This window comes from Streptopelia decaocto (genome assembly GCF_964273445.1).
Source record: "Streptopelia decaocto genome assembly, chromosome: 2".
Classification (NCBI taxonomy): Eukaryota; Metazoa; Chordata; class Aves; order Columbiformes; family Columbidae; genus Streptopelia; species Streptopelia decaocto.
The window spans coordinates 149,490,957-149,510,285 of record NC_138655.1 but is presented as its reverse complement, the minus strand read 5'-3'; the positions used below and the strand labels follow the sequence as shown (position 1 = coordinate 149,510,285).

Sequence of the window (19,329 nt, the reverse complement as noted above, 5' to 3'; positions counted from 1 at the left end):
TTTAAAAATGAACATAAGCCAAACTGAATTATAAATTCAAAACCTGAAGAAAGTAATTTAATTTGTTCAAGGATTCCTGACAGGTTCTGTACGGGATAACTGTCATTTAGCAGGAGCACAGGTTCACAAAAAAAGCACTTCAGATGCTGTACATCATGAATCAGACATTTATTTATGTCTATACCTTACAGAACAGGTAAGAAAAGCAGCTTAGGAGCCCAAGCAAAATTGCTTTCTATGTTGAAGGGGTGGATAATATTATAAGAAATTCTGCTTTCTCAGAGTTGATAATTACTTTAGTTGGACAAATTAAAAATAACTGAAGGATTCTAAGGATGACTAGAATACAACTGGAGAGCCACTGCATCCTCTTTTATACACCATCACAATGCTTTAATAGACTTCCATTGTTTCAGGAAAAAAAGAAACAAACCCACTACATTTCTATTGCAATTTTCCTGTCATTATATCAAAGGAAAAATAGCTGCATTTCCATGTAACTACACATGAAAAGACATGGAAAAACAAAACAAAACACACACAACATCAACAACAAACAAACAAACCCACAAAAAAACAACCACAAAAGTGTAGGAGTGATGCTTTATCCAATACATAATTTTAAAAGAGTTAGTAGAAAGTTAACCCTTAGATGATATACGATTAAGCCCAAAGAAGCTATGGGGAAGGAGTTTGCAACATTTTTTAACATAAATGCAGGAATAATGATAAATAAAAATCAATAGAACAGAACTGTGAATCCAGCTTTTAACTTCTGTTTCGATGAAGTATCAAATGTTGGAGACCACAACTTAAGTTAATTCTGCAGCTAAAGTGTTCATACTTGACAATTGGAGAGGAAAAGACATAGTTCTTTTCAGAAAGAAAATTCAAAGTTAAGAAATAATTTCATACTCCAACCTCATACTTTAAAAAAGTCTAACTCACTAATAGTCATCTAATGTAATAAATAGCACTAATACATAGCAAGTCACAGTAATTTGAAACTGCAGTGATTTATAACACTGAACATTCACATAAAAATGTCAGCATTTTTCATTTCACCTGAGCCTCGCCTCCACATTTTTAATGCACAGGAGTTCTAGAAGGACTAAATCTAGCAACCAACAGACATTACAAGAAACAGACTAAAAGTCTACCATGCCCACATTAGGAAAAATTAAATATTAAAATTGAAATTATTTAGGAAAACAGAAGTTCTCATTTTTCTTCACCAAAATCCAACATCACTACTTCATTATGGAAGCAGAGTTGTTCCTATATATGTTCTGCAACATCACATAGTATCTTTGCAAACGTACTGTATTGCCCTGCGTTAGTATGATACAGGCTGGCTGGCATGGCCATTGGAGACATTCCAGAAGGTGCTCCTTCATCTTCCGATTTTTCTTCTTCTTCAATCTTTGGTACTGCAGGAGCATCTGATGAGAGTTCATTCAAAATTTTTCTAAAAAAGAATGTAAATAATTTTATACATTTGAAATTCCATATCCATGAAAAAACTAAGCCACTGGCTTTTATCATATAGTTTTGCAGCAATATAAAAGCTGCTTTTAAACCCCAGCAAAATCAAAATAAAGAGTCCTTACCGGTATGAAGGCCTTCTTGAAAGTATTTCCCTACGTCTTTGAGAATCAATTAGCCCTTCTGATTCTACACATTCATCTGCAATCGATGCTACCTGTAATAGCAAAGTTTCTGGAATTCATAACTTCATAAAAAAAACCACAGCAACAGATTAAAAAAAATTATTTCCATGTTTGCATAAAGGAAGTTTGTGCACTTATTTATCACTAAGTGTGATCTTGGACTTCTTTTGCCAAAGCAAAACACAAATTCTGAGGTTAGCAACACACAGCCACTTAAACAACATCTTCCACTTGAAAAAGAAAAAAATCCAAATAATCCAAGTTACTTTTTTGTGAGTGACACCTAGAAAAAGTACTGAAGACAGCAGATTTATTTAAATGTCAAAATATTATGCAATCTAATTAGCTTTTAAAGTGAAATTAAACATTTAAAATACAGAATACTGCACGAATGCACCTTAAATAACAGTATACAATAAAAAAGCCTCTTCAAAACCACACCAAAGCTATTTAGAAAATATGTACACATATACACATATTACATTTACTGATACATTCAAAAATACAAATACACTGTTTAGCAATACTGTGCAAGTTTTAGAAACCGTTGACAAGTCCACAGTGTCTCATTTCTCAGACCTTTCTTGGTAGTATTTTCACAGGTTCTTTTTCTCTTAAAATTACCCAAGACAACATGAAGGCCTGGAGGTGAATCACACTCTTTAGCAGCAACTATCTTATTACACAGAACTGAAAGTGATTATTTAATTTGGAAAACATGCTGTTTTCTTCATTCATTTAACTACTCTGAACTGTTGGGAGTATAAGGTTTCCAAACTGAAACAGTGCAGTAAAGTTAGTGTGGAAAACAACTTTTCCACATCAAGACAGACCAGACTGCAGTTTCAGACTAAGCGCTGGGTTAAGCTAACGCTGGACAAACACAAGTTAAGTGACTAGAAGGCTCAAGTGTTCAACCTAAGCCTTCCCTGCAGCTCAGGGAAGTCAAGGACGAGCTCCAGAACTAATGTGACAGCCAGGCCTGAGTGCTCAGTGTTAGAAACAAAACCTGCACCACCCCAACAGAAAACAGCTGGCTGGAAGGTTCTAGAAATTTATAGGCCTGGGTCACCCCAACTCAAATCTACAAAACTACACCTTGAAAGAACTACAGGTTATTGCAGAATTAAATCATCTCTTCACTTGTTAATTTTATTACATTCCAGTTCTGTGTAAAAATATTTAATGTAGCCTCATTTTGCTGAGTAATACATAGGAAGTGTCATTAAAACCCTACACCTGCCTAACTGAAAAAAGAGCGCTTAAAAATAATGTGAGGCACTTCTGCGTGTCTATAGATGTCTAGCACCAAACCAGACTTCAGAGCTGACTGGCAGAGGCACAAGAGCTTCAAGAAGTTTTTATTTATCCTTTTGCAGGACAGACAAATGCTGAGCAGCAAGGAGATCATCTGCAAGGCATTTCCCCCAGTGTCCTACAGCGATCTGCTTGTGGATCAACCTTCAAGCCTCTGACATAAACCTTCAAAACTAAGACAGCGTTACACAGCATCCTGGCTCAGGACAGAACTCTCATTCTGCAGAGGGGGGAAGGAAAAAAGAAATTATTTGTCCCAGGACAAACAGCAGAAAAACAAGAACTCAGTACCTTTAAACCTTCCGGGTGCACTAAGGGTTACCAAACCAATAGCCACCCCTAGGTTGAGCAGATGGCTGAAGAAGTCAGGACCAGTTAAACTTTGGGAAGAAGGTAAGGAAATCACACCAAGATTTAAGCATATGAACGTGGAAGAGGACATTTTCTGCAAGAAATTTCGGAAGTTCTAACTTCCATCAATACAAAGAGATAAATTTAATGTTTCAGCTTGTTCTAATAGCAAGCAACCGCATTTACAATACTAACCAATGGAAGCCACTGCCACTTTTTCCTGGACATAACTCAGACTTCAACTTTACCACACTGCTCTCACATTTAACTTCAAGCTCATGTTAGTCTGCCAATATCTGATACATTACAGGGAGGAGCAAGTAGGAAAGTCGCATAACAATCTGAACATAATCCTTCCTACAAGTAAAACAACATTAACAAAACAATAAGAAACATGATCTAGATAAGCATTTTTTTCATCCCAAATGCAACAGCATTACAACAAAAAATTTTGAACACCTTCCAGTTTAAAGCCGCAGGTGTTTGAGGGAGAGGTCACGCAAGCTTTAACATCAACTTCCAGCACACCTTTTTTTTTTTAAGTAAACTGATATCATTTCCCAATTTCCCCACTGGTAGAGATAGGATATCAAGTTAAAGCCAAACAATCTGGAGGAAATGCCAGGTGGCAGGATAAAGTACTTAAGAGGATTAGAGAAAGGCTGAACAACCTCTGTAATGGAGTCTTTTACTGCATGCTCAAGCCCTTCTTGTAGAGTCACCTTATTTGCCATGAGCATGCTCAAATGTTACCAAAGCAAAAACCCCGGAACAAACTAGTCAGTATTAATCACGACACAGCTTTCCTGTCTCTGCTCCTCTGGGAAAGGGAAGGCAGCCAGAGTTCACTCAACACAACAAATAGTCGACTTCCATTCCCCTAAGACGACACAGTAGCAGCTGGCAAGAGATTCCAGAGAAATTCTCCCTTCTGAGCTTTGGAGCAAGTCCTCTATTTTTGCATGTATGTCCTGACTATACTGATTGGAAGAAAAGCAGTGACAGAAACTGAGAATGACTGGAATGCGCTTATCTGATGGTCCACTCTGGTAAACTGCAATTAGAAAAAAATCCATTTTAAAAGTATTTATTTTGAATACTCTGATTTGACTTCACGTTTGACTAAACCCAAGCGTCTTGCCACCTGCTGTGCCTGTTTCAATAACGATCTAGAATTTCAGAACCTTCCCAGGTCATATTGTCTACACCTACTGCTTACAAATAAAATATTCAATATCTGGCCATGGTTTTATGCCTTTTCTTTAATCTCTAAGATAAATGATACCTACATATACCTTTTTATTCATTACACTTGAAAGCTACTAAGACAAATCCAACTTTAAAGGTGGCTTCTCAAGAAGACTGACCATGTGTCTCTTCCTTAACATGTTGCAATGACTGCAGGTAAAACTGTTCACACACAACAGGTATATAGTCCCTCTTACCAGAGATATCAATTTTGCTTGCAAAAAGCAATTCAGTTGACATTTCACAAACAGATTTTAAGAAAACTAGAGCAAAGGCATTCATTGCTACAAGAAAAACACCAATGGGAGGCCAAGTAATTTTCAAAACACTGTAAGTTCATTCCCTCTAGTTTTTTTTCACTATTTAAAAGCTTGGAAAACTCTTAGGCATTTTGCATCAGTCTGTTTTCTAACTTCAGCAACTTCAAACATGTAAAGATTTGCTAAATAAATGTTTATTTTGAGGCTGCCCTTATTTTTTCATCTTTACATATCCACACCCACAAAAAGCAACATCAGATGCTCTAAAAGGGCCTGATAAAAACAATGCGGAACCATTTGACTATAATATGTTTACTTCCATTACATCCAGATGCTCTCCAAAAATAAAGTACGAGATACTTGCAAATTTATGAGCTCATATTTCCCATTAGAAAAATGACATTCATAGAATTTAACAAACCAGAAAAACTGCAAGATACACTAAAACAAGCCCATATTACTACACAAACTTGCTGTTGTGCAGGTTCAGGGTTCTGAGACACAATTTCTTAAAAGATAAACAAGAAGCATTAAGGAATCGCTCCACAATTCTTGTAGAGCTGCTCCTGGTTGGCAGTTTGCCACCTTCCCTCCCTCTCCGTTTGCCACATCAGATGAGTAAATCTTGCTGTGCTGATAGGAAGGGAGAAAAACTGAAGATGGGGTTGGAGAGAAGAGTTATGAGGCACTAAATATTCATGAAAACATAACAGTAAAAGAGCTAACCTGAACAGCTTGCATGTGTGCTGAGCGAATGACTGAGGGTGGTGTGGCTGGAATGACACCCTGGGCATGAACAGTGTGACCAGAAGGCAACTGCACCAGAGTGACAGCTGGAGATCCTCTGCCAGCACTCAATGCAGCTACAGAAACCTGCAAAAATTACAGTCACCATGTTTAAGTAACATGCCTTAAGATCTCAGCAAATGCTTTTAGAAGTGATACTAAAAGAATCTGGGTTTGATTCCATATCTAAAATAGTTTATCTATGTGCATTTATCACACACCGAAATAAACTAGTTTTACTAGCAAAAGGTTGGTGTATGTCTTTCCAAATCGTATGGAAATCTTAAAACTGTCCCCTATCAAATTGCAAATCTTTCTTCTGCCTTTTATTGTCAGAGACTTCATGTTTTCAATTTACAACAACCATAAACTATCGAACACTAAATTTGTTGTTATTAGCATGAAGGTTAGGAAGAACCTCAAGAAATCTAACAAAAAATATCAATATTCACTGAAGAGGTATGTTAATGCAACAACTACAGGGCAGAACATTCTTAGTCAGAAATTTTAAAAAATAAATCAAAAGGTAAATAAAGCATTACATGGATTTGTTATTTGTTCTAGTATTATAAATCCTCTTTATATTTATATATTTATATATTATTTATATTTATATATATTTATATATCAAGAAAAATTGAGTGTATCAGTGCCCTGACAGAACAACAAAAATAAAGAACAGCTGTCTCTTCTTTAAGCCTAGCAAAGCTGAAGACAGTGTTCTGTTTAGGAATAATCTGATCCCTTTTTCTGATGACATTTTATAGCACACATAGCTTTCCCCAGCCCTGGGCTCCCCACCATCGGTACTGAGAATGAATGGGTTAAGAAACAGTTAAACACCTATGGGCTAAAAGGAATAGTTCAATATTTATGCTATTACTCTTAAGTCTACTAACAGAAACAAATGCTGAAGCAAAGGGAAAACACCCTGATTAATCCCAAGTTCTGTGAGATGAAACATTGCTAAACTCAGAAAAGGAAGAGAACGACAAACACAAATCATACAATAAATAGAGATATCACGAGGTGGGTTTTTTTTAAATAGACTGCATTGAAAAACCTTATTTCTATATTCTGCATGTACAAGAAAAAACCTAGACTCATATGCAAAATTATGGTATTATTCCCTTCCTAGATTAGTTCTCAGCCCCAAAAGGTATCTGGTATGAGCAGTAAGGGTAAAAAGAGAGGATAGTGAGAAGAAAATCATGCTGAACACTGAACATTGGAAAAAAAAAAAAAAAAGGTTAAAGAAAGTTTTGTATTTTTCTGTATTCACAATGAAGGTTTTTTTGAATTTCAAATATTAAAGAAGCTTTCACTCCTGATCCATAAGCCATTGCTTGTCTGGGAAACATTCCTTTCTTAAGGCAAGAGAAAAAATTTAACTACTATTAAGATGTACAACTGTCAAAAAGACCAGATGTTGGCTCAAATTATCTTGAAGAAACAATGTTTCTAGGGAACACAGACAGGATCTTGTCAACATTCACTATGTAATTGTTCAATTGTTATGGGAAACTGAACCACTTTTCAGGAAATAGAACAATTGAGGGCATTTCTAACCCCAGAATGGAAACAATTATTCCTTCAATGGCTTAAATGGCAATATGGAAACAAGTCACACACAACTTCTTCCCAATCTATAAAACAAATATTATCAGAAATTTATCAGAAATAGATATTTGAGACTGAGATCTAGAAAGTCTTGAAGATCTGAAAAGTATGATCTGTTTTGTGTCAAAGCTGACATCACCCTAAGCCCAGGCTTCAAGGAAGGAGCATGGGGTAGTCCAAATGGTTACGAAGCGTGCCAACTTTTCAAAACATTACAAAGCATATTTCATCAAACCTTTAGATTTACTGCTACCTTTGTGAGAGCTGCCACCAGATACAATACTCAGTGTATCAGAAATAACTTTCCGAGTTCAACACACACGAAACAGTAAAAGGTGAACAGTTTATGAGTTTGTTTTTAGTACAAAATGGGTCAGGCACATATAATCAGGAACTAATCTAGTACTCAAGATTAAGAAACACTACATTTAAAAGATCCCATTCAGTATAAGGGAAGAGGAGACAGTAGTATTTTAAAACTGGATCAAACCAAAAGTTATTTGTTTGCTCATTTATATCTGTTTTAAATGGGTCAATGTGATTTGATCGCTGCTTGCCAAGTTTCCACAAATATCTGCAGGTTACACAATGTGTAACCTGCAAATTTTAAAATGTCTGTGATTCTTTTGCATTAGGTTTGTTTTCTATAACTAAGACTGAAAACAATCTTTCCAACTTCATCTTCTGCATCTCTTTTATAAATATTAGAAATTATTAAAACAATTTTGATTCACATTTCCCTTTGCATTGTTTGCAAACTGAATATTCCCATGTTAACCAAAATTCTAGAACCTTTTGATGCTATCACACATAAATGCTAACTGAAACAGACTTGGCAAAAAATTACTTTCTGACGTCAGTGATGAGCAATGCTACCTTTAACATCATTACTTCAAGGGCTGCCTGGCACAATGACTGAAAACAATGAACAGAAGCAACTCAGGAACATAGAGGGTGAGGGGAAGCTTAACACATTAAGCACCTGGTTAAAAATGTAAGGGTTATTGTTCCTGGCAATGGCAAAGATACTTCAGATGTTATAATGTCCTTTTGGGTTCTCTCCTCTTATGTATGCAATGGTGAAGTCTAATAACTTCAACAAATATCAGCCATGCACTCTGTCATAGCAGTATGGTCCCATACTTCATACATTTGCCAATATAAGTGCTCCATCTTCCAAGAGGGAAGAGAAAAGTAGCCAGCAAAAAAAGATCAAGGACTATCTTCATACCGAGGCACACATTCTTTTTTGAAAGGGGTTACTCATCAGTTATCTGACTTCAAGATGTATCTGCATCTGAACAGTTACACTGTGGATGTACGCACACTCGGCACTCAAGGTTAGATAACTTTTCCCTACAGAATACTACAGAGGTTACGTTCACATTCAACCCCTCTTACCTCAAACATTGCTGATATGAAGTACACACTGCACAGCTGTCTGGTTTCTGTCTCTGCTTTAAAATCTAAGCAAGACAAGGACTCCAGAAGTACAGTGCAAAGTACTTCTGGAAAAAGAAAAGACAAGGCAAACCCATCCTGGATTCACCTAATAAAAGAGCAAAGGACTCACCACACTCAAGCACTGAGTGGTCTCTATAAGAAAAAGCTGAAGACAGGGAAGTCCTCGTCAATTCCAAAGCTAATGCCAAAAAAGGAACACATAATGTTAAGGAAGACAAGGTCAGGCTGATTTCAGCCATTTGGTGACAAGGCTGCAGGTTCATCATGCTCTAGCATCAGCTTTGCTAAATGTCCTGGACTTTAATTTGGCAGGCTGGTTTTAGACACCCTGGCAAACTTCTACAGGGCTCAATCTCTTGGGAGCAAGATTTAACACAGTTTGATGCCAAGAGCCCCCAAAGAGAACATCCCTTAAGTGCTAAACCTGAGGAGTCCCAGCTTGGAAAGGCAACACACTCCAGGCTCCAGAAAACTCCCTCTGCTCGCTCCAAAAGCGGGTCTCACATTGTAAATCCTGACCTGTGTTTAGTTTATGGCCAGCACTGAGAGGCAAACAGACGGTATCTCAGACAAGACAGCAGACAGCTCTATTCATAGACAAAATATGACAAAGTCTACAAAAAGTGATTCAAAGAGGAACCCATCAAGGACATAGGATTAAAGAAAAAAAAAAAAAAATTATATATATATATATATATATACATATGTCCAATCTGAAAAAGGCCTAACCACATTCCTCTTACATTTTTGCAGTTACATTTAGTGTAGCTGGGCACAGGGAACACAATGCAATATGGCCTGTAGAAATCCTGCAAGAGGAACTAATTTCTCTTTGAATGCCAATGCAGATGTAACTGTTTCCAGATACAAGTTTGACTATCATCAACATTATCATAATATTTCAATCCAAATTAATCTCCTCTTAAGAACGGCCCTATATGTATTAATAGAAAATCTCTGCATGTGAGACAGAACCCCTGGAGCCCATCTCAAAACAGGATGAGACATTTTCCACCTTGCACCTTTGTCCTTCCCTGATGAAAAGGTGTCAAGCTTCTGTACAAGTGCTCTGTATATTTCCAGCAACTTCTAAGGACAACTACCAAATTTTTTTACAAATTAATAGTTTCTTACTCAATTCTTCTGGTGGTTGGATCACCAAAACAATATTGTGTCAATTTGTTAACTGGCTGAAAGCGAGGGATGCAAGAAATTCAATCATAAACGCGATCTTTTAAAATAACCCTTTAGGATATAAATTGTTGATTTTGCCTCACTGGATGAAAAATGCATATCATTTTTGCTAGTTTCGAGTTTACTATTTTTTGCTTTTGCAAAAAAGTAATTTTACTTTTAGCACCAAAAAATTGCAGGAGTATATGGCGATATCTATTACACAAGCTAGGAGGAAAAAAGAAAAAAAATAAAAGAAAAAGAGAGAGAGAAGAGAAGAGGAGGAGGAGAGGAGAAGGAGAGAAAGAGGAGAAAGAGGGAGAGGGAGAGAAGAGAGAAGAGGGACGAGGGACGAGAAATCTCTTTTCTATTAACAATATACAACAGGTCCTCCTCCACATTGGACGTTATCCCATCACACCACAGTGCTCCAGCACAGACATTCTTCATGTCTCCCCTCCCTCCCAACAGGGGAGACATTAAGAATGCTTCAGTACAAAACAATGTCTGCCCTCTAGATATTATCATCTTATTGAATACCTTGTCCATCTTTTAAAAACTAAATGGAAGGTATTTCTTTCAAAAGCCTGAACTCTGGAGGAGGGAAACCACCACAAAAAACAAGCACCTTCTATGCAGTTGCGTCCCTCAGCATTTTGCTAGTCATTCCCTGGCCAAAGCCATAATTTTAAAAGTGAGCAAATTAAAAACCATTAATTCCATCTGAATATTAGAAACCCCACCTTTTCTACTATGAGGACAGTCAAACACTGGCACAGGCGCCCAGAGAGGTTGTGGAGACTCCATCCTTGCAGATATTCACACCCAACTGGACCCAGCGCTGGGCAGCCAGCTCCAGCTGACCCTGCCTGCAGGGGGTTGGACTCTACGATCTCCAGAGCTCCCTGACAACCTCAGCCATCCTGCAGCTCTTTGATAATACACAGAAAACTACAAATTGACTATTAAAAGATAATGTACTAAAATGCTTTACTCCTCAGGGAACAAAACCAAGTTTCAACAAATATTTGGCTAAAAAAAAAATTAAACAAAACACCACCACCACCACACAAGAAACAGAAAACCCACAAAAATATCTGAAAAGGAGCCTTCCGTTTCAGTGACCAGGTGTGTTACCTCTCGGTAAGAACCAAGTAATTATGTTCTCATACTTCTGCACATTTGCACAAAGGTTAGTAGGAGAGACAACTGAAAGTTGGCACGAGGCACATCTCAGTCAGTTTAAGTGGTTTTCTGCTCGTAACTGTGCTCTCCAGAGCCCAGGGAGGGAGAAGGGGCTCTCTGTGCCCTTCTGGAACAGTCTGAACACACGGATGCTGGACCAGCAGCCCAGCCACCAATTCCTCAGGAACCCCGAGTTCCCACCGCACCCCAGCTCCGGTAGCGGGGAGACGTCCCTGGTGCGGGGGTTAACACCCAACGACCGCCAATAACCCTCGCCGGGACAAAGCTCCTCACCTTCAGAGCCTGCCAGGGAGGGAAATAAGGAAAGAACATCCTCCTCATCTTAAGCCAAATAAATGTCACGACAAGGCCTTTCAGCAGTAAGATTTCCGCCAGGGCCCGTGTTACCAAGAGACGCTGCGGCAGTTCAGCCTCCGGCCGCCGGGGGGTGCGCGGACTCCGGCTGCCCAGGCCGGCGGTGGCGGCGCGGCGGCGGTCCCGGGAGCGGCTGCCAGGCCCGGCACTGCCAGGGGCTCAGGCTGCGGGCCGGGCCGGTGGAGGCCGCCGGCTTCACTGTTGGTCACAGAGCGGAACAACTGCACCAACCCCACTTTCCTGGCCGGCCCGGTAAAGGGCCGCAGGCTCCAGCTATGAGCACGGAGCAGCTCTGACAGGTGCAGGCCGGCTCTCTAGACCTGGTCTGACCAAAAAGAGGGTCTCCCAGGTGTAAACTCGAGTACCACCCTGAGCCTTCAAACTGAGGTGTACACGTTTGAGTGGTGATTGACTGAAATCTGTCAGTACTTCAGGGTTATTAGTTTAAACTGAAAGACGCGAGCCCCATGCCCAGTATGGCTGAACTTTCATACGCAGTACTCAAGCATTAAATGGAAATAAACATAAAAAGTGTTTTCCCTGGAGACCTGGCAGAAGCTCTCCTACAGCATCAGTGACAGCTTTGTCTCTTGACCAACGTTAGAAATCCCAAGTGACAGAATTAATAGGAATTTTCTTCAGAGAATATTGCACAAGCCAATAGATTTTACATGTAAATCATCCCATAAAGTTAAAACACAAAATTTGAACTGAACTATCAAAGAAAGAAGAAATGAGGGGATGGCATCAACAGAGCAAACCAAATAAAATTATTGATCTCATGCTCCATTCTTCAAGAAAAAAAAACAAAAACACAGTATTTCCAATGCTACAGGTATCAAAACAACAAAAGACATAGGTAACAAAAACAACAAATAAGCAATCATAAAAATTCTGCAGTTTGCTTTGTGTCTGATGATCCAACAAAAAGCAGCTGCATTCAGTCTTGAAAATACACCTATAATGTAAATCAAGTATCTACCATACCAAATATGTGGCATCAAATCTTACCAAGTAACTTCTAGCTTCTGATGATAAATAAATTCTGTAAGATGCTTTGTGTGTTTGTTTTGTTTTGTTTTGTTTTTTTGGGGGGTGTGGTTTGTTTGTTTTAATCAGTTCCTTTATTTCACAAAGGGTTTTGGAAGATCCTTTTAAGGGGTCTATACAGCTTCCTAAAGCTATAAATCTTAGTACTGGCAAGAACACTATTTCTCTCAAATGCCGAACATTTCAGTGCATACTTTCAACGTTTGAGAATTATTATGTCATCTTTTATCCATTAACAAAGAAAAATCCAGGTATGACTGCAATATAGGACATATAAAGTATATTTTTAGAACTCCAGGCACTGTCATTGGATGCACAAGGATGAAACAAAACAAGCATATATTAAAAATGTACTTGCAAGAAGACAAAACATGCTCTGTATAAAAACTGGAACCAGCAAAGGACCATGGTTACTTTTATTCATTTTTTATTTTTTGTTATATGAGACATCTTCAAGATACACATGTTTTAGCTATGTTTGATCTTGCAGCTACCTCAAATCTTTAGGAGTCTATTCCCATCTCTATAACAAACATAATCATATTGGAAAAGTGAAAAACAAAAATGTGCCTACTGGTCAAAGCCTAATCTGCTAAAACTGTTACCTTTTAACAGACCTGATTTTATACTAGCTCTTTGTTAAATACCGCAAGGCATAGTTTTCAGTATACCTTTGCTATATTTTTCCTATTTCATAAGTCTTACAGAACATGTGAACTCCATATAAATTGATAATTTTAAAATCATAGCAGTTCTGTATATCATTTTATTGATTCTTCTCATCTTTCCACATACCAGCTTACCTCAGATTCTGGGGAAATCTGACTTCGGCCTGGCTGATTCTGAAAGCGAGCAGCATCTCTCTCTGGCACAGAATCCACTGCATTCTCATCCTGTTGTGATGCAACCATTTCCATGGTCATCTGTCTAAAAGTAAGTACATACGGAACTAAATAATGCAGTACAGGGAGGTATACCAGGCACCTAGGGAGAAAACAGCAATTCCAGACGATTTTATATTTGGAGCGGACAACTAACAGAAAATAAATAGATTTCTCTCAAAACCATCAGATAAACTGGAGTCCTTTCTTCCCGCTCCCCCATATTAAAATATTCATTCATACAGCCAGAAGCTCTAAAACAAGTACTTTGGAAAGCTGCAAGGAGGGACTGTTCAGGAAAGGCTTCTCAGGAGAAGGACAAGCAGAGTCCTGGGGTCCAGTGCGGCGCTGGCCGCGGGGCTGGGAGCACAGTGCTCCGGAGCAGCCCACCAGCACTGCCCGCAGCAGGGCCCTCCTGCCTCTCCTTTCCCTCCAGACAAGGCTCAAGTTGACCAGCAGCCATGCGCTGTTACAGGTCTCTTGAACCTTCTGAGATCCCAACACCTAGCTTGGATCTACATTTGAATTGTCCATAAACTACTTGTGCCTCAAAACCTGCAACAGCAATTCTTGGTTTGCAGGTTTAAAAGTGGAGTAAGTTTCACAGAAGAATAAGCAACTCCCTGACCCTCAATTTAAGCCACCAGTTTAAACTCCATAGAGAAAGCTTCCAAATATATCTGCTATATAAAAATGCAATTACCTGAGAGTTGCTTTTCCATATTTCTTGGCACACTTAGTCATAACGGAAGGTGTGTTTTAAAACAAAAGCTTGGTTCTCTTCGGCTCCCTTTCTCTCCTACCAAACCCTGCACTGAAGGTGCAACATTAAACAGGTGATGTCACAAACATTGCCATGGCAACAGGTCAGTTTACAAACAGAACAGACACAGGACAGGGTCAGGCAGAGGCAGGCAGGACACCCCACAGGCGCACTCCCTCCTACACCTTAATTGCACAAGGAATTGAGGCCGCAAAAGGAAGACGTGGTATAGTTGTGGGATTTAAGAGGCAGCAAATTTTGCTTCCTTGGGTTCAATACCATAACTATGGGATGGCAAACCCGTTTGAACTCCATAATCAACTATTGCAACTGGAGGAAAGTTACTGCAGGTTCTTCTCACGTCATACATTGAGAGATGGAGAAGGAAACCTACTATGCACCTGACTGCCAGGCTCCTCAATTTAGTCCCGCATGTAAGAGTTAACTACATGAAATCAAATTAAATGTAATTCCAACTCCTTTTGCGGCACTATTTTACACAATATTCCACAATCTTCAAGGAAAACAGTTGTTTTTTTTTAAATCACTCTTTTTGCCTAGAATAAAGGCATGAAAATATGAAAAGGAATCCAGTCAAATGATGCAGAGAGGCATATTTCTAGCTTTTATTCCTCCAGTGGTATTCTACTGACCAGACTTAACAGTACTATGGCTAGTGGTAGCCAAGCCATACACAATTCAAGATTTTATGGATTAACATTAGTATTTCTGCCAACAAAAGTAACATACTCTGTGCCAGTATCAATTCATAACAAGATATTTTACCTAAAATCTTTCTACATTCCCATCTTCTTAGTTACCACTGATTACCTTTTTCTCTACATACAATCTAAAAAGATGTACTGAAATTCACCAAGCTTTCCCCCATAATTTTCCATAACAAGATGTTTATCATACTAAATAATTTTGGTTTTATATAAGCATTCAATGTAACAATAATAAAAATGTAGAAAAATAAATGGTCCTCCTTAGTAAACTAGGACCATCTATAGAGTCTCAGACATGAAAGCTCTCTCTGGTTCATGTCAGGCTGCCTCCATAAACTTCAGAACAGCCTACACACCAAGGCAGATTAAATAATGCATAGGTATTGGCAACATATTCATTGCAATCTCTTCTTAAAGAAGGGAATGTAGTTAGAATGAATTCACTTTATACAGGCCATAAAGGGTTTTCTTATCCAAAGGCAATTGTCACAGATAACCTACTGCTGGAAAAAAAGCCACACAAACACCAAGCAATTTTATTCCCAGTGACTGCATTGCATAGAAATTTTACCTAGAAAGAGCCATTCTTCATGTTGTAAAAATAGAGTTACTTTCTAAATTTTAGGTTAATTACTCACTGATTGCAGAACACTGTTAAAAAAAGTTATTTTACTATTTTGATTATCAGGATTTTTCTCCCATAATTGATTTTCCACCTATAATTGTGTAGATGCTGACTCTTAACACAAAGTATTGCCTTTTAAAAATCTTTAGCAAAGTGAAGTCTGAAAAACTGTATGCTACTTTTAATTAGCTTTTTTTTGTTTGTTTTGTTTACTGCCATAAAATGCCACTGTTAGCCTAGAACACAGCAAAATTCTCTTTCTAGGTAAGCTAAAATGCACTGCTTTTTGACAACCTGGTAGTTCTAGCATGTTTGTAAATAGTGACTTGACTAAAAATGCCTTTTAAATACGAAGACCTAACTATAGCCCTTCAAACTGAAACAAACGTAACAAAGGGCATAATTCTAAAAGCTACACTAGTTATCTTGGCATAAAACTTCAATGAGAAAGATAACTGGAGACAAAATGTAGCACATTAGTATCATAATTCAGACACCATACAAGATTAGGGCTCTGGGGTGGAGGGAGCAACAGGGATTCCTACACTTGCAGTGAAGGTCAGCTGAAGTTATTTGAGCCCCCAGGGTCTCATCACTTCTCATGTGCACTTCTTGTGCACAGCTCAAGCCTGTGTGTGCCAAGAAACTCCTGAATTTCACAGTCCAGTCCAGGTTATCACTGTCATGCACTCTCATAAACTCTCAGATTACTGTATCACGAGTTGTACAGGTTTTGTATTTCCTGTATTATCTCATATATAATTTTACCATGAATACAAACTTGTTAATAAACATACAGAAAAATACAGAGCAAGATCATAACTATGTTTTTTTTTCTAAAAAATCAGTAATACAGACTGTGGTAAGAAATAGTTATTAATCCAATCCAGAAACTACCAACATAAACAGTTTCCACATGTATCACACTCCATCAGTCTACATTGCAAGCACATTGTAACATATTTATTGCTTTTAAGTTTCAAAGTAAGAAAAATCTATTGAAAAGCACTTTAAATCATTTACAAAAGTGTATCCATAGTAGTACATATCACACTTTAAAGTTTATATTACCTTCTCCCTATTTTCAAGGAAAACCATGCAGGTTTAAATTAAGTATATGGTCTTAAGTCCTGCTTTAAATTATCTAATGTTTTTCTTCATTGTACAATTAATTATATAGAAGCTTTAGTCTTACATTCAGTATGAATACACTTTTTTCTTATATTTTCCAGCTTGATTTCTAACCATCGCAGAACAGTAATTTTAAATATTAGTCTGGATTTTTAAATTAATAAAGAAGTTGTACCTTTCCCCTCCCATAAAAAAAGGGCAAAAAATGGCTTTTCATAATGTAGGCAAAGATACCTGCTTCTTCCTACAAAATAGCAAACAAATCTTCAGGATCTGGCAGGAGGTTCAATATATAATAGCACATATTTACTATAGTCATTGAGACTAATGTCCAGTAGGTCAGTTGTGAGTAGACACTGATTAAGAAGATGCATTTAGTGCACATCAAAAGCTTCTTCAGCTGATTGCAACAGCATCCCTGATGGGACAATGCTGCCAGACAGCATCAGGTAAAGTAAAATATTGCCCAGGTGATCTAGAAAACTGGAAGGCGTTTACAGCTAAAGGTGCAAACCTTTTCTATTTTTGTCCACAGATAAAAGGATAGCATCACTATCAAGATGTGTGCTTGTGTAGTAGAGAGCACAAAAATTCCTGTCATTCTCTCCCAATACTGCTGCTTGTTTTACAAGTACATCACTGAATATTAATATATTTAACGTATTTTGATGAAATTAAACTGCATAAGCAAACTGGTAGAGTATTTTGCATAACTGGAAATGTATGACTGTCTAATTAAATACCCAGAGACATTTTAAAGACAACTTCTTTATTTCAACAGTACTTCATACATCAGAGAGTGTTTACAAAGGTGGCTTATTACAAAGGAAATTGTAAGAGGCTAAGAAGTATGCTTAAGCCCTTGCTCCATATCTCTTTGAAGGCTTTTATTCACAGGGAAGTTACTAGAAAGCACGGATATGAATTTACAAACACCCCTTTTGCATTTATTGATGACTTCACACCAAATGTGGAAACTCTCAGAACCAACTACTTTCAGAAGAGCATTTGTGCTTTGAAGTATGAAGTCTATAATCTGTTTTACTACACTGCTTTGTGAAGCACACCGACTACCAAGGCAGTCACGGCATTCAGCCATGTAAAATGAGCAACAGATCTGAAAGTGTAATCTTTCTGTTATGTTTTCAGTATCAGCAGAACACTTTCTTGTGCCTCCTAAATTCAAACGTGTTTCGTTTTTCTTCCCCATCGTTTTGTTCCTATAATATCCTAATAAAACCCTAAACAATACTTAAAAACTCAACCTGCTATTAGTGTAAGTAAAAACATGCTACCCATTGCTTTCCATCTGCCACCTCAATAATCTGGACCAGACAGTGCTGAGTCTGCTGTGAAGAGGACACATGGTCCACGTTTAGAAGAGTCGTCCAACCAGTCCCTGAATGAGGAAGAGGGTCATTTAAGCGTCAGTACCTGTGGAATCGTTTAATTGGTACAATACATGCTGCTGTTTCATTTAGCACCAAGATGCTGACACAGCAATGGAGGATGCCGCAAATCCTCCAACTTCAAGCAAGATGTAGGACTCACGAAGCCCACTGTGATCCTCTCCCAGCTGTTCTGTCCCAGCTTGGAACACCCCCTGGGCAAGGATGTAACCAGCCCCACCGGACCGCGGGGAACGAGCACCAGCGCTCTCCCCGCCGCCAGAGCACCGGGCAGCAGCAGGGACCGAGCCTCGGAGGCGACGGCGACCTGCCGTCCCGGGGCCCTGGCTGCAGCGGGCAGGCAGCTACCCCGTCCCTCCCGAGCCGGACCCCCTCCCAAGCCTCGCTCCGGACGAAGGTCCCGAGCCGCACCCCGGTGCGGGCATCTCGGCTCCCGGGCTGTAACGGAGCAGGGCGCTCCGCATGCCCCCCTTCTCGGGGTCGCCCAGCAGTGCTGAGCCGGGCAAACGAAGCCGCCGGGCCCTGCGCGGCCCTGAGTGTCGCGCGCTCGCGGCCCCAGCGGGGACGCGCATCCGCCCGCTCTTACGCGCTCCCGGCAGCAGGGGCTGAGCCGGGCGGCACAGCGCCCCCCTGCCCTGCCCTGCCCTGAGCTGAGCTGCCTTGCCCTGAGCTCCCCTGCCCGCCCCTCCGCGCTGCCGGCCCCAGCCGCTGCCCTTGGCGCTCCCCCGCTCCCGGCCCGCAGGGGGTCGGGCTGCGCGCACACGTGTCCCCGCCCCCTCCCGCACTCACCGCCGCCCTGTACGTGCTGCCCCCGTCACAGGGGGTGGGGGGGATTGGGCCGGGCGGAGCCGCACGTCGGCCCAACGTCAGCGCTGATGCAGCCTCGCCGCCGCGGGGGCGCTGAGGAAATGGCGTCTGCGGCGACTCCCAGCCCCAGCGGCCGCGGAAGGAGGAGGAGCCGGGCCTTAGGCGGGGCCGCCGATTGGCTACGGGGCGCGCAACGGCTGGCAGGCCGGCCAACCGACGCCGCGGGGCTGCCGGCAGCGCCTCTCATTGGCTGAGAGGCGAGACGAGTCCGCTGCTGGGGGGAGGGGCGGGTCTCACTTCTGTTGTGGGGGGTGCCCGGCGGTTCCTCAGCCGGGCGTGTGGCGCCGGGGAACGGCTGGGGGCTGTGGCTCGGACCGGGAGCTCTCAGCGCGGCCGGGGTGGTGGTCCCGCTCCCCGAGGAGTGCGATAACAGGGGCGCGGTGCCGCCGCTGTCCGTGCTGGCCTCCCCGCGGGGCCCAGCCGAGG

General features: G+C 40.3%; 1 protein-coding gene across 12 annotated transcripts in view; it reads right to left on the bottom strand.

Moving 5' to 3' along the window:
* Positions 1-18,954, bottom strand: part of CREM (cAMP responsive element modulator) — a 59,271-nt gene extending 40,317 nt beyond the window's left edge. For 3 of the 12 annotated variants that reach the window (XR_014183441.1, XM_082046677.1, XM_082046681.1), the window contains exons 1-5: positions 14,084-14,194; positions 13,303-13,483; positions 5,573-5,719; positions 1,611-1,702; positions 1,323-1,468 (exon numbers count right to left, since the gene is read on the bottom strand). Coding sequence is in view for 11 of the 12 variants with exons in the window: in XM_082046677.1 (XP_081902803.1) it covers positions 1,323-1,468; positions 1,611-1,702; positions 5,573-5,719; positions 13,303-13,483; positions 14,084-14,124 (607 nt within the window). In the remaining variant the exon portion in view is untranslated. Of the gene's footprint in view, positions 1-1,322; positions 1,469-1,610; positions 1,703-5,572; positions 5,720-13,302; positions 13,484-14,083; positions 14,201-17,922; positions 18,683-18,825 lie in introns of those variants that run through there. The other 9 variants (XM_082046669.1, XM_082046674.1, XM_082046678.1 and 6 more) reach the window with 9 other exon arrangements.
* Between the last annotated feature and the right edge of the window lie 375 nt (positions 18,955-19,329).